Below are 11,898 nucleotides of genomic sequence, written 5' to 3'. Positions count from 1 at the left end.
GTAGCTGATGCATCGAAAATACCAGTGAAAGTTTTGATTATGATCTTGAGTGCGTTAAAGTACAATGACCGCATCTATCTACTACGTAAAAATTCATTCCGTCTAATCCTACGTGGAAAGTTGCCTCGATTTGCTTATTCGATTTCTCTCGAAAAGCATGTGTTCATATTCTTTTGAAACAGAGAAGCTCGTTCGCGATGTAAAGCTACAGCTAACCATAAGTAGCGCTCGCTCGATATATCAATCTCATCTTTGCGATTAAACATCGATCCGATGAAACATTAATCACGTTTGACGTACGACAGTACAGACAATGAGGAAATTGCTTCAAACTTGTTGGAGATTAAATTTCTCGCTCAAAAAACAGAAGCTGTGCATATTATTTTCAACATTTTTATTGAAAAACAAAAACAGTAACATTTATAAAATTAAAAAAAATAAACAGCGATAACATTGTTTCATGTATATACAGGATAAAAACAATTAAAATTTAGTCGGCCATAAATCTAGCCAGCCTCAACGATCAAATTCACCGCGATTCCATCATAGTTGTTCAATCTGGAACCGAACCGTGAGCAAAAGCGATGAACGTGTGTGCAGTCGTTTTAGTATCAGTCGGATGGATCGTTCCGTAACGAGTCGCTAAAGTTTAGTGCTTCTTCGCGTGATGGTAGATCGTTTTGTACACGGGTATTTTTATGGGATACGGTTTGATGACTGGCACCGGCACGTGCTTCTCGATCGTAATAGGAATGGGCTTTTCTACTGGTACTGGAATATGCTTCTCAACCGGGAATGGAACCTTCTTTTCCACTGGCACAGCGACGGTCTTTATCACTTGTACAGGAACCAATTTTGGAACTGGATGAGCTACCGGGTACTGTTGAGGAACACCGACTGGCACTGGGTGGGGTACGCCTATCTTCAAGATCTGAGGAACCGGTACCCCTGAAAGCAAAGTATTTGTAAAATATATTACAGGTAGAGATGTTGGTAGGAAAAGTTTTTACAAAGAATAGTAATTATAACTTACCGATGTGTTTAACCACCTTGACCGGTACGGGTTTCGTTACCTCAACATGCTCGGACACGGGAACACTTTGCACTACACTGTGACCTCCGTCAAGGGAAACTCCACCTTCGTCTCCACCTTCGTATCCACCTCCCAGGGAAGAGTAGTCGGAGCCCAAGTGGTCACCGCCAGACTCCAAGTGTCCGCCGGAAGATCCCTCGAGGCCTCCACCGTGACCGCCGCCAAAGTCACCACCGCCAAAGCCACCGCCGTAACTACCACCATATTCTCCGCCACTATAGCTACCACCACTATAGTCACCGCCACCGTAGCTACCACCACCGTAGCTACCGCCATAATCACTGCCGTAACTTCCACTCGAGGAAGTGCCGAGACCTTCCTGATCAGACCTTTCTAGCGGCTGAAAACCTCCGTGTAATTGAGGCTGAAATTCATTTTGATTCTGTTGCACGATCACCGGCACGCTCGCGGCCAAGGACACCAGGGAAAGTAGCACCTACGTTGAAGGTAAAGTTCACGTTAGTGAATGTGCGTTTGAATGTCGGCTGACTGAAATAGAATGTGCTTAGAAAGAAAATGCACCGTTTCTTTGCGAGTAAATATAGTGGCAATATTGAACGCGATGATCTTTCCGTAAATAATAGAATTGTGATTACTGGTTGCCAAATGAAACGTCTTTATGTGGTGTGGAAAATTATTGATAAACGATTTTTTAATTGCTCGCCCTTTTATTGTTAATTAATGTCACGGTGACAAGGAGTCGGAAGGAATACGGAAAGTGAGAAAAGAAAAGGCGAACGCTTTTTCAAGTTATTAGCCAGTGACGGTGAAAAAATGCATTGGAAAAATACGAGCAATTTCTTTAATCGATTAACCGTTAAGAAGCTTTATTGTTCGATTCGTAAGTGTACGAGTCGCGTGGATACAGGAATTTTCCGAATTCTTTACTCACGATTTTGTTCATGTTTAGGCGCATGCAAGTATACACCTGACTGCTAGTTGTAGAAGTTTCTTCGGCGACTGATACATCTTTGCTCATTGCTCGTCTTAATATACCACTGGGCCTTTCACTGTCGACGGTGTAGTTTAGTCCTGCTCGCTATAATAAATCGCTATTTCTCAGGTATCGGTGCGGCGAACGCGTCGTAAGTATTGGCCATTTTTGTGATTCCGCCAGCACCGTGTGAATTAGACATTTTCTGCTCTATTCATAGGCGAGTGCTCGCGTACATTCACAATTTTCATCGACTGTCACTGACCGGTGCTCCCACCGTTAAGTCGATACATATTCAAAAGTAACGGAACTATTTAGACTCGTGAATGCACATTGCCGATATGGCTTGGACACTTTGAACACAATGCTTCTTTTCTTTATCGTTCTCTCAATTTTTTCTGAATTCAACGTAATTAACGAGATCGAACGATTTTCTTATTAAGTAATTACGACTCTTTTCCTTTAAAGTTTCGTAGAAAATACGATTTAGCGACTTCATAGCGTATCGTGATTCCCACGCACCCGCGAGAATTTCTAATACTTAACACGTCCCGTGTGTATCGCACGATATTCCTCGCGACGTAGGGAATTGTTCGCTTTATTATGCGCGCGTACATACAATCGGAAGAGAAAAGACTCTAAACGAACAAGTAAAACGTAAGCAAACAATCTGGAAAATGTAAATAAAAGATGTAAAATGTGGAAATGGGTGGTTTTATAATATATGCGCAAAAAAGCATTAAGAGCATCTAATGTATAGATCGATTTCCGATTACCATATTATTTGCTTCGCATTAATTCGACAAGCTAAAACTATTTCGCTAATAAAGCCAGAACATCGTTGTTAGAAACTTTCGCGCCAGTTATGTGTCTGCAATGATATAGAAAATGCTCACGCTATGTGACAAATTGACGATGATCGTGTACAACGATATCTGATACACGTGTCTAGCTCACGTAGCTTTGAATTTATCCGAGCTTGTGGAGAGAGCATAACGAACCGTCTTGAGATCATCTAGACACGAACTGTGCTATCTGTCCGTTGTTATCCAGAAAATTATAATAATAATTAGGGGGCGGGTGAGATATAACGAAATTCGTGACTTCAGTCCTTATCATGTTTCTCTTGTATATCAACATGATTTAACGAAGCGACCATCCGTTATATCAAAAATACCGAAATTTCGCGATCTATCGAAATTAATGGGAAAGGTATAATTTGCCCAACCTATTGATAACATCTGATTACTTGTCAGATTACGAGTAATTATTCCGACAGATCAGGGAGCACGTGCGCTCATATTAAAATGGCTGTTTGCGACTACATTGTAACTATCCTGCAACGATTGCGACCTACCGTTAGCTAAGCTCGTTAATAATAGAATTAGTCGAGAGAAGGTAATAAATGGAGTTTTCCACGTGTTGGAAATAACGGCTAACTATCTATTATTTTTAATTCTGATGGATGGCGAAAGAGATCTGCCAGAGTACGCACGTAATCGATCAAATAACGTTAATTTACAGCGAATAGAGGACAAACAGAGGCTGGGTTCAATTAAAAATTAATTTTTTATTTGATAACACAGCAACAAAACAGACAACCATAAATACAAACAGCATTGGAGACATTTTACGACTCCTGGATAGATGGCTCGTTGATTTCTTCGATCTATACAACAATGTGTGCCCGATCGAAGACGAAGAGCCTTCTCTGTGATCATTCGAGGAAGAGAATCGCAATCTTCTGCCGTATAGACTAGCTGATACACACGCAGAAGTTACGCTCGCTTGCTGTTACGGCCATACGTGTAAATCTGCATATATCTTCAGAGTATCATGTTGTAACGTTTAATGACTCCATCCGTGACCATGAGACTTCACCCTGTGGAATACGTGTTTGTAAACCGGCACGTGAATGGGGTACGGTTTTTCCACGGGCACTGGTATGTGTTTCTCCACCGGTACAGGCACGTGTTTCTCTACTGGGACCGGTATCACCTTTTCCACGGGAAATGGAACCTTCTTCTCGACTGGAACGGCCACGGTCTTCACCACGGGAATTGCAACTGGCTTTGCGACCGGTACGTGAACTGGATAGGGCTGTGGTACTCCTACGGCGACTGGATGTGGAACTCCTATGGCCACTGGTTGAGCAACCGGTACTCCTGTAGTAGTGTAAAAAGTTTTTTAATTAAGCAATTATTCGAAGAAATTTTGCGACGATGAATTAGATTTCACGATGTTCATTTGGTTTGCGTTAATTATCGAATATTATATATACGTATAATCGAGGATGAGAGTTTGATCAAAGTGTGAATTGTCGCCGAGAGTATGAGGTTGATCGAACACTTCGTAAATTTAAGGTTATGGTTTAACGCTTATCTAGTTTCACGATGGCAATTAACGTCGGCATTTTAATCGATGAGGCAAACTTACCAACGTTTTTGACGACAGGTACTGGCACGGGCCTCGTAATTTCCACGTGCTCGCTCACCGGTACAGCTTCAGCGTAATGAACTTGTCCTCCGTGCAATCCATGGTCCAGTCCACCACCGCCGCCATAGGAACCATAACTGGACAGGCCACCTAATTCTAAGCCATGTCCTGATTCATAATCGCTGCCTGCCGATATTCTATTAATTACAAACGATCCGAGTTAGGCGAATGCTTCAATTTACGAGATATATGAAAAACAGACCTAAATAATCTCTTACCCCTGCCAACCTCCGGGACTACCTTCGATGCTAGCAATTACGTATTTCGCGAATATGATTGCTACCCATACCTGAAACAATCGATAGTTAGATTCAAGGTCCACGAGAACGATATCGGGCTTCTAATTTTTTTGTCGATCAAGTATGAGCACGGACAAATAGGGTAGAGACGAGAGAAATCAGTCGCGTCGTGTTCGAAGTTCTGTTGTTCGCAGCTGGCACTTTCTAAACTCGGTCAACTGATGCTAGTAAATCACATATTTGCAACGACATATCCACAGAGTGCGATCGTAACTTCGTTTCGAGGTATGAATATAAAGCGCGGGATGAATAGGGGCCACGATGTTGCCGACTTTACGAGCCATCGCCATCGCAAATACGTAAGTGCGTATAGAAGAAAGTATGCAAATACCAATATTCACTTTTCACCGGCATTGTTTGCGCTATGAGCGGAACTTGCAAAGGATGTGTAACATTCGGTCACGATTCACTGTTTCCCCCGAGATTCGAGATCCTCTCGTTCGCGTGCCTACGTGTATGTCCATCAGATCGATCGTATCCACCCTCTTTTCTTTTTTTTTTTTCGGATACTTACAAAAGACCAAGAAAGCATTTTTCAATTACTAATGGGACAGTAGATGAAGAAACGAATACGTATACTGCGAGTGCTTGACGATGGACCAATCCTTTTTATACGCTTTCTCCCTCTCCCTTTCCCAGACGCGTGGATAATCTTTCTCTCTTGAAAACCGGACTTGCATGCTCGCATTTATATCCAAGACTACGCTAAACTGTAGGAAATACTTACATCCATATCAATTTGCGTTGAAACTCGACGCCGTTGCATCCAGGCGAGAATTAGTTTTTTACGTCACCGTGGCGGAATCGAAGATTCCAAAAGGTAAGCGATCACGATCGGAAGAAGTTAGAAGTTTAGACTGTAATCTTTGTAATAGATCTTTGATTCATTCAAGCGAGCTTTCACCGCTACGTGCGTAATTTAATTTCATTCTTAATTACGGAAACATCGATCCGTATGCCATACCTATATACATAGTATAATATAAGTGCAGTTAATGGACGCGATCCATTGGGACCAAGATTTCTCAGCCCGTATAGCTTTTGGACAAGCTTTCTCTCGACAAAACACCGTTGTATCTACTTCGTTCAGAGTACATCGACGAAATGCATCGTCAGATTTTCCAAGTAACGCAGAACGCGGAGAGCGTGGTGAACGCCTATGCGGACCGTCCGTGATCCTCTCTACCGATCCAGCGTTGGAATCGATTTCTTTTCCTACTCTCTTTCTTCCGTTTTGCCTTATTTTGCGATGTCACCAGTGTGAAATTCTCGCATGAAAGTCAACCATGTCGTTCCAAAGGAATTAAATAGAACGCTACAGAAATTGTGCTGTATCTCGCATCGACGTTATTATTGCAATATCGCAACGTGTGCAAATTAGGACAACCGCGAGTCGCTGGACAAGTTAATAATTCGCAGCTATTTGTTGGCAATTAACGACTTTAACTTTTTTCAAACGAATATAGAATGGAACGCTTTCATGACACCGATTGTTACAAAAATCGAGTTACAGCTAGTTTCACTGGCAGTAACGCGATCTTTCACGCAATAAGAAAGCAAAGCAAATAAAACTGGGTGAGGTAAAAGGCAAAAAGCGAGTAAATCCGAAAAAGCGGTATAGATGAAAGTGTTGGACAGTTCGACGTGAAAGGAGGCGTGCTTGTTCGTTATAATAGTTGTATCTACCCCAAGTTATACAAGGTGACTATCGCGATTCTGTAGACGAGGCAGGGTAAGTCTTGGATAACGACAGAACCGTTGATAAGCGCCAATACCTTTTATCGCTTGCGCGACACATCTAGAAACTTAAATCTCGAGAACGAAAGGGTAACTTTTAAGACCCTTTTCTATGAAAACATCGAAACGAATCCAAATTGCCATTAGGTTCGCCAAACTAAACGATGATTACAAGGATACATCGGTGAATTCCTTTCGTTTCCTTTCTATGGCGCTGACAGAAAGGGCCATTATCGAGGTGAATGGTCACAGAACGAGTATAGAAGACATCGAGCAAAGAAAGAGTGACTTTGATCGAACGACTTTCTTCCCACGTAATTACTCCTGATTCGTAGAAGCAGAGCAGCTCGACAGGATCGCGGAGACCGTAACGGGGAGAAAGGGAGTATTACGGATGGTCAAGAAAGAGAGGTGAGTGAAAGGATTCCGGTTGGGATACGCTGGTAGATTCGACGCAGAGAGTTTATCTAACTCGGTCGTTCTCCTGCTGTGGCTGCTGGGCGTTGTGTTGCACGTAACTAGATATTGCATTCTTTGACTATCGATACCGTCTTCCTGCGGAACGAATCACCCTGCCCACCGTCACTTTCACTGCCACTTCCCACGAATACGCGGTAAACTGCTACACTATTGTCTTACGCCGGATCAGGAAATGGCAATTTTCAAAGGATCCTGACCACCTTGTTTAACGCTAGAGTTTCTCGTGAAAGGAAGCAACATTGTTCCAGCATGATTATTTTTAACGATCCAGTTACCACGATGATCGACCGATGAGTGCGTCACGATCACGCGTTGTTAGATAATCTTTTACCGATGTGACGCTAAAACGTTCGTTCGATGGCATAAGAAGAGATAGCTTCTTTCCGCTCAGGGCGATTAAACGTAATGCGCGATAATAATGATGATACATATAGCCGCATATATTCTCGGAGTCTTATGGTACAATATATTTGTTGGTGAAAGCACACGTCGCACTTTCTATTCACAATGTGCCGGTTGAAGTAATCGATAAGTTTTGCAGAAAACAAACTTTATTTGTAACGAGAATAAGAAATGAGATAAACCATCACCGTAACTATAACAGAGAATAGAAAAAAAACATTCGTGGTTATTTTACGTGGAAAGGGTTTAACGACCCCAAGGATGATGCGTCGATTTTCCTAATGACGCGAATCGTACAGCATTTGCAACAGCTTCCTCCTTGGCAGCGATTATATCTTTTTCCTGTAAATTAACAACAGTTCGGTGCACCAACTGCCTCCGTTCAAACTCGTGTAAACTAATTGACGATTTGTCACCTTTGCTTCCTGCTCGCTTTGACTGATCTGTTTGTCAACGTCCTGTTTCTGTAACTCAGCAGCCGTCGCAGCAGCGTTTCTCTGAATGGCAGCAGCCGCAGCTGCTTCCCTTGCTGCGGCAACCCGCTGTGCAGCTGCAACCGCATCCTTCAATGACGCCAATCTTTGTTGCAAAGCTACTAACTGTTTTGCGCTCGATTTAGCTTCAGCTTCAGCAGCAGACGAAATTTCTTGCGATCTATACATGTAAATAGTCGACGAACGTATTGAACTAAGTAATTTCACTCTTTGGAAAACATCTTGTGAAATGCATGCATTTACCGCGCCACAGCTTCCCTCGCCGCAGCTTCCTTAGCCAGAGCAACCTTCTGCTGAACAATGGCAGCTTGTTTAGCTTCTGCTACCTTATGCTGCGCCCGATTTACATTTTGATTTGCTTCCTTCGCCTGTTGAATAGCTTTCAGCACATCCGGAGGATATGCAACGCTGGGTGTGCCACTAGGTGGTTCCCTTAACGTCTGAGATTAACGAGAAACCACGGTGTGAAGCAAAGTGCGGACTTTCTTAATTAAAAGGGATGCAAATTAGTCTGCCATACCTGAAGAGCGACGTCATGCGTCGCTTGGACCTGAACTTGCGGTAAGGGAATATCTGGTACTTTTGCAGCATTCCAGGGAATTGGTCCAAAACTGTTTGGAGACCATGAATCGGTAGAAAAGATTGGCTCAATTCCAAGAAAGTCATAACCAGATGGTTCTAATATAGTTACGCTTCTTTCCTTTCTTTTTGGTGGCAATTTTGGCTCCGCGATGCTGACCAAAGCGAACGCAACAACGATCTGAAAAATTTTCTCCGTTTTCTTAATATCACTGCCTCGATAACGGCGATTAAGAAAAAGATTTCAAGGCTTAAAATGCTTATTACCATGTAGGTGATCTTCATGCTGGAAGAGTTGTAGACGATGTTATCGATGATACTGAGTTCTCCAACTCGTGGAACGAGTATATATACAGATTGCAATTCGTAAGAGAACGCTCCATCGACATCGATGTAATGACAAAATTAATTGATGCAATTAAGAGAAAATGTAAAAATAGGAATACCGCGGGAAAATTATAAGCCTTTGTCGCTTAATGACGATTGGTCGTGGTGTCGTTGCTGTACAATTAGTCGCCGGAAGACTGGTTACTCGTTCGGAAATTGATGAATCGAAGTGGCTATGTTATATTTATATCAAGAAACATATCGAGAAATAACTACGTCTCGCACACTTCCGGTAGGCCATATCGTTCGCGCGAGAAGGTCAACTTATTCGATCGATATCGCAATATCCTGCTGATATGTTCTTACGAAGAGGTATTTTTTCTCATGGAAATGAAATAATCCAATATCTAACATTGTCTTAGTTACGACAAAAATTTATGTTCAATATATTATATACAAACAAACATAACAATATAAATAACATATCAAAACTTTAGATAAATTATATGCACTGAGCTCAGTATACAGCATAATTAGATTCTAAATACTAACATATTTTGGTAAATCATGAGGTCATTCGCATATTTAAGATGCCGCGTTTCTTTTAGGTATTTTGTATCCAAAAGATCCTCCGTACGTCGTTTCGGGCAGCAAGCTGAAGCTTTTTACAATATCAGAATTAAATCCTTCAGAGTCTTTGAAATCGTGGAAATTTTTGAAATACCTAAAATTCCTAAAACTTCCTTCGCCCGAAGGATCCTCGTAATCATTTCCGTTTCCTTTCGACGAGCTCGATCCATATTCTACTTCTGGAACTTCTTTCAGATGGATGTACTCTACGATTATTCGCCGCTTCATTGCTTGTTCTTTCCTTCAAAGAACAATATTTAATTAAAGAACACTTACCTTGTCTTGGCAATTTCTTTCTGTACAATGTTTCAAACTCTTCGTCGATGTTCTTGTCAAGGTATTTAGATGCGTTCGCATCATCGGACGTTTCTTCGGTCTTTTGTCTTTCATAACCATGTCTATCATCGTTTTCTTCATCCTCTTGCCTACTGTAAAAACTTTTTGATGGCGCGCGATCCGAGTTATATTTAGTTGATGGCGCTTGCTCGTCGTCATCCTCATCGTTCGACGAAGAATAATCATGATATTTGGGCTTCTTATCGCCTTCTGCGTTACGATTCTGACTCGAATATTTGCCAAATTTTTCGTCGTATTGCTTGAAGGGAAACGAGGTCGATGGCTTAAAGTTACCTTCCGTTGCTGGCGCCTTAAAGTATTTTCCAGATCTAGTTTCGTAGTCGTCGTCGTCTTCCTCTGAATTTGCTGCGTATTGTTTCTCACGAGGTACATAATCTGCACAACAAACTCGCTCATTAAATTGGAATTGTACTCTGGTAAGAATTATATTGCTGTATACCTTCGTCGTTATCGGCGTCATCCTCGTCGTCGTCGGTCTTAGGCGGAGGCGCAGGTTTCTTTTTGTCAATGATCTCCACGTCAGATCGAATTTCTTGCGCTGGCGTAGCATGACGTACATTGTCAACAGATTGCACACGTTGAACGTTATCGTGTGCAAAATGCAATCGCGACTGAGGTTGGATAGGCTGATAAGCCATCGGCGAGAAGCTACTGACAGTTGGGTATACGTCTACCGCGGCGCCTTTATATTGCGGAAATTGCGCGTTGTTATCTACGGTGGAAATTGGCACCACTTGACCCTGAAAACTGGAAAGCGGCGACAGGAAAGGTGTACTCAATTGTACGCTGTTTAGCTTCGGCGTTCTGACTGCGAAATTGAACTGTTGATCTACAGGGTTCAACACGAGTGGTTGGCTTTGCGTACTGGACAAGTACTGAGGTAACTCTCGACTCTTTTGTACTTGAAGCATCGGCAATGGAGGTTTCTCGTTTTGGAACATAGGCGCGTAACTCTGCGATTCTGAGATTTTTGGCAACAGGTAACCAGTCTTATACACGGGAACTTGGAGATTTGTATCTGCAAAGAGAGAAATCGATCGGAAGGATTAACGTTAGTTGAAATAATTAATTGTTACACCTGTTGCTACATTTTGGTTAAACTTTGGTTGCAGGTGCGTACCAGCTTGTTTCGGCGGTTTAGCAAAATCGTCACCTGTAGTTTTATAGCCAGTTGACATGGTAAACAAATTATCAGAATATGGCAATAATCGTTCGTTGTTTCGAGATTCGAAGGAATAAACGGACAATGGCGAAGTAGCATACGGCGGTGATTGTTTAAAGGTATCGCTGTACGCAAATGGAATGCTACCTCCGACTAACGGAGGCTCTTTCACAATTTGAACGTTTTTATAATGCGATGGAGATTTTGCATTACTCGAACCAATGCTTCGCATATTTGGCTCGATCGGTTGAATTTGATGAGATTTATAATCTTGAAGAACATTGTGACCAGTTTCGACCACCCCTCTTTTTGATCTCGCGAAGCTTGAAGACAAAAATTGATGTTCTACTCCTATAGCCGAATTCAGCGTCGATACGATTAAAGCGGTAAAAAATACCTGCAATATATTCAACCATTCAGACACATATTACGTTAACAATCAATCGTCTAACGATTATTTCCTCACAAAATTCACTAATATAACTATCGTAAATAAAACAGATCACAGAAGACGTACCAACATGGCACCAGCTTAATCGACAACGACTTAATAGATACCGACGTTTCTTCTTAACTGGCTGCAACGCAGGCTTCGAGATCTTTTATATTCAGGGATTAGCGATGCGATACAGTCGAATGGATTTGACTTTTCTGTAATTGACAAAAAGCGTGTCGAGAAAAACTGAATTATATCTCCGTGACTCTCTCTGATTGCCGATGCTTAGCAAGCGTGTCAACGACCTAACTCCTCGCTAATTGATATTTCCTCGATTGCGTGCCTGCGATGCAGTGAATAATTATTGCCTTCGCCGTGACTGCTGTCTCCCTAATAATAACGTTTCAAGAAAAAAGTAAATTAAACCTTTCGTTTAATAAAATTAATTTGATACTCTGATGCTTGCAGTCTA

The 11,898-nt window shown here is 42.0% G+C and overlaps 4 protein-coding genes across 4 annotated transcripts; all 4 read right to left on the bottom strand.

Moving 5' to 3' along the window:
• Positions 1-480: 480 nt before the first annotated feature.
• LOC100747757 (ATP-dependent RNA helicase DBP2-like) lies at positions 481-2,009 on the bottom strand. The gene is made up of 3 exons (XM_003487253.4): positions 1,986-2,009; positions 1,034-1,529; positions 481-948 (listed from the first exon to the last, which is right to left on the bottom strand). The coding sequence occupies exons 1-3, from the start codon at positions 2,007-2,009 to the stop codon at positions 650-652; spliced, it is 819 nt and encodes a 272-aa protein (XP_003487301.3). The 3' UTR covers positions 481-649.
• A 1,612-nt stretch (positions 2,010-3,621) lies between these two features.
• LOC100747518 lies at positions 3,622-5,555 on the bottom strand. Its single transcript, XM_033319305.1, has 4 exons — positions 5,550-5,555; positions 4,742-4,863; positions 4,464-4,660; positions 3,622-4,192 (listed from the first exon to the last, which is right to left on the bottom strand). Exons 1-4 carry the CDS (start codon positions 5,553-5,555, stop codon positions 3,876-3,878), a joined length of 642 nt encoding a protein of 213 aa, XP_033175196.1. The 3' UTR covers positions 3,622-3,875.
• A 1,906-nt stretch (positions 5,556-7,461) lies between these two features.
• On the bottom strand, positions 7,462-8,799 carry LOC105680385 (flagellar radial spoke protein 2-like). Its single transcript, XM_012382183.3, has 5 exons — positions 8,782-8,799; positions 8,456-8,695; positions 8,179-8,375; positions 7,858-8,095; positions 7,462-7,783 (listed from the first exon to the last, which is right to left on the bottom strand). Exons 1-5 carry the CDS (start codon positions 8,797-8,799, stop codon positions 7,688-7,690), a joined length of 789 nt encoding a protein of 262 aa, XP_012237606.1. The 3' UTR covers positions 7,462-7,687.
• A 565-nt stretch (positions 8,800-9,364) lies between these two features.
• On the bottom strand, positions 9,365-11,417 carry LOC105680384 (protein IWS1 homolog; the record flags this gene model as incomplete). Its single annotated transcript, XM_024365692.2, has 4 exons — positions 9,365-9,677; positions 9,748-10,203; positions 10,268-10,846; positions 10,907-11,417. Coding segments are annotated over 4 exons (1,797 nt in total), but the record flags the coding sequence as incomplete, so codon positions are not given.
• Positions 11,418-11,898: the final 481 nt, after the last annotated feature.

Source organism: Bombus impatiens, unplaced genomic scaffold (genome assembly GCF_000188095.3).
Source record: "Bombus impatiens unplaced genomic scaffold, BIMP_2.2 scf_0146, whole genome shotgun sequence".
Lineage (NCBI taxonomy): Eukaryota > Metazoa > Arthropoda > Insecta > Hymenoptera > Apidae > Bombus > Bombus impatiens.
This window is presented reverse-complemented; position numbering and strand designations above follow the sequence as displayed.

What these genes read in the sequence shown, in the direction of transcription:
- LOC100747757 (XM_003487253.4), bottom strand. Translation starts at nt 2,009, where the DNA reads ATGCGCCTAAACATGAACAAAATC. An exon ending in GCCTAAACATGAACAAAATC is followed by an intron (nt 1,530 to 1,985) that starts GTGAGTAAAGAA and finishes CCTTCAACGTAG; the next exon opens with GTGCTACTTTCCCTGGTGTC. An exon ending in CAAGGTGGTTAAACACATCG is followed by an intron (nt 949 to 1,033) that starts GTAAGTTATAAT and finishes CTTTGCTTTCAG; the next exon opens with GGGTACCGGTTCCTCAGATC.
- LOC100747518 (XM_033319305.1), bottom strand. An exon ending in AGTCCCGGAGGTTGGCAGGG is followed by an intron (nt 4,661 to 4,741) that starts GTAAGAGATTAT and finishes TGTAATTAATAG; the next exon opens with AATATCGGCAGGCAGCGATT. An exon ending in ACCTGTCGTCAAAAACGTTG is followed by an intron (nt 4,193 to 4,463) that starts GTAAGTTTGCCT and finishes ACACTACTACAG; the next exon opens with GAGTACCGGTTGCTCAACCA.
- LOC105680385 (XM_012382183.3), bottom strand. An exon ending in CGCATGACGTCGCTCTTCAG is followed by an intron (nt 8,376 to 8,455) that starts GTATGGCAGACT and finishes CGTTAATCTCAG; the next exon opens with ACGTTAAGGGAACCACCTAG. An exon ending in GCGAGGGAAGCTGTGGCGCG is followed by an intron (nt 8,096 to 8,178) that starts GTAAATGCATGC and finishes TTACATGTATAG; the next exon opens with ATCGCAAGAAATTTCGTCTG.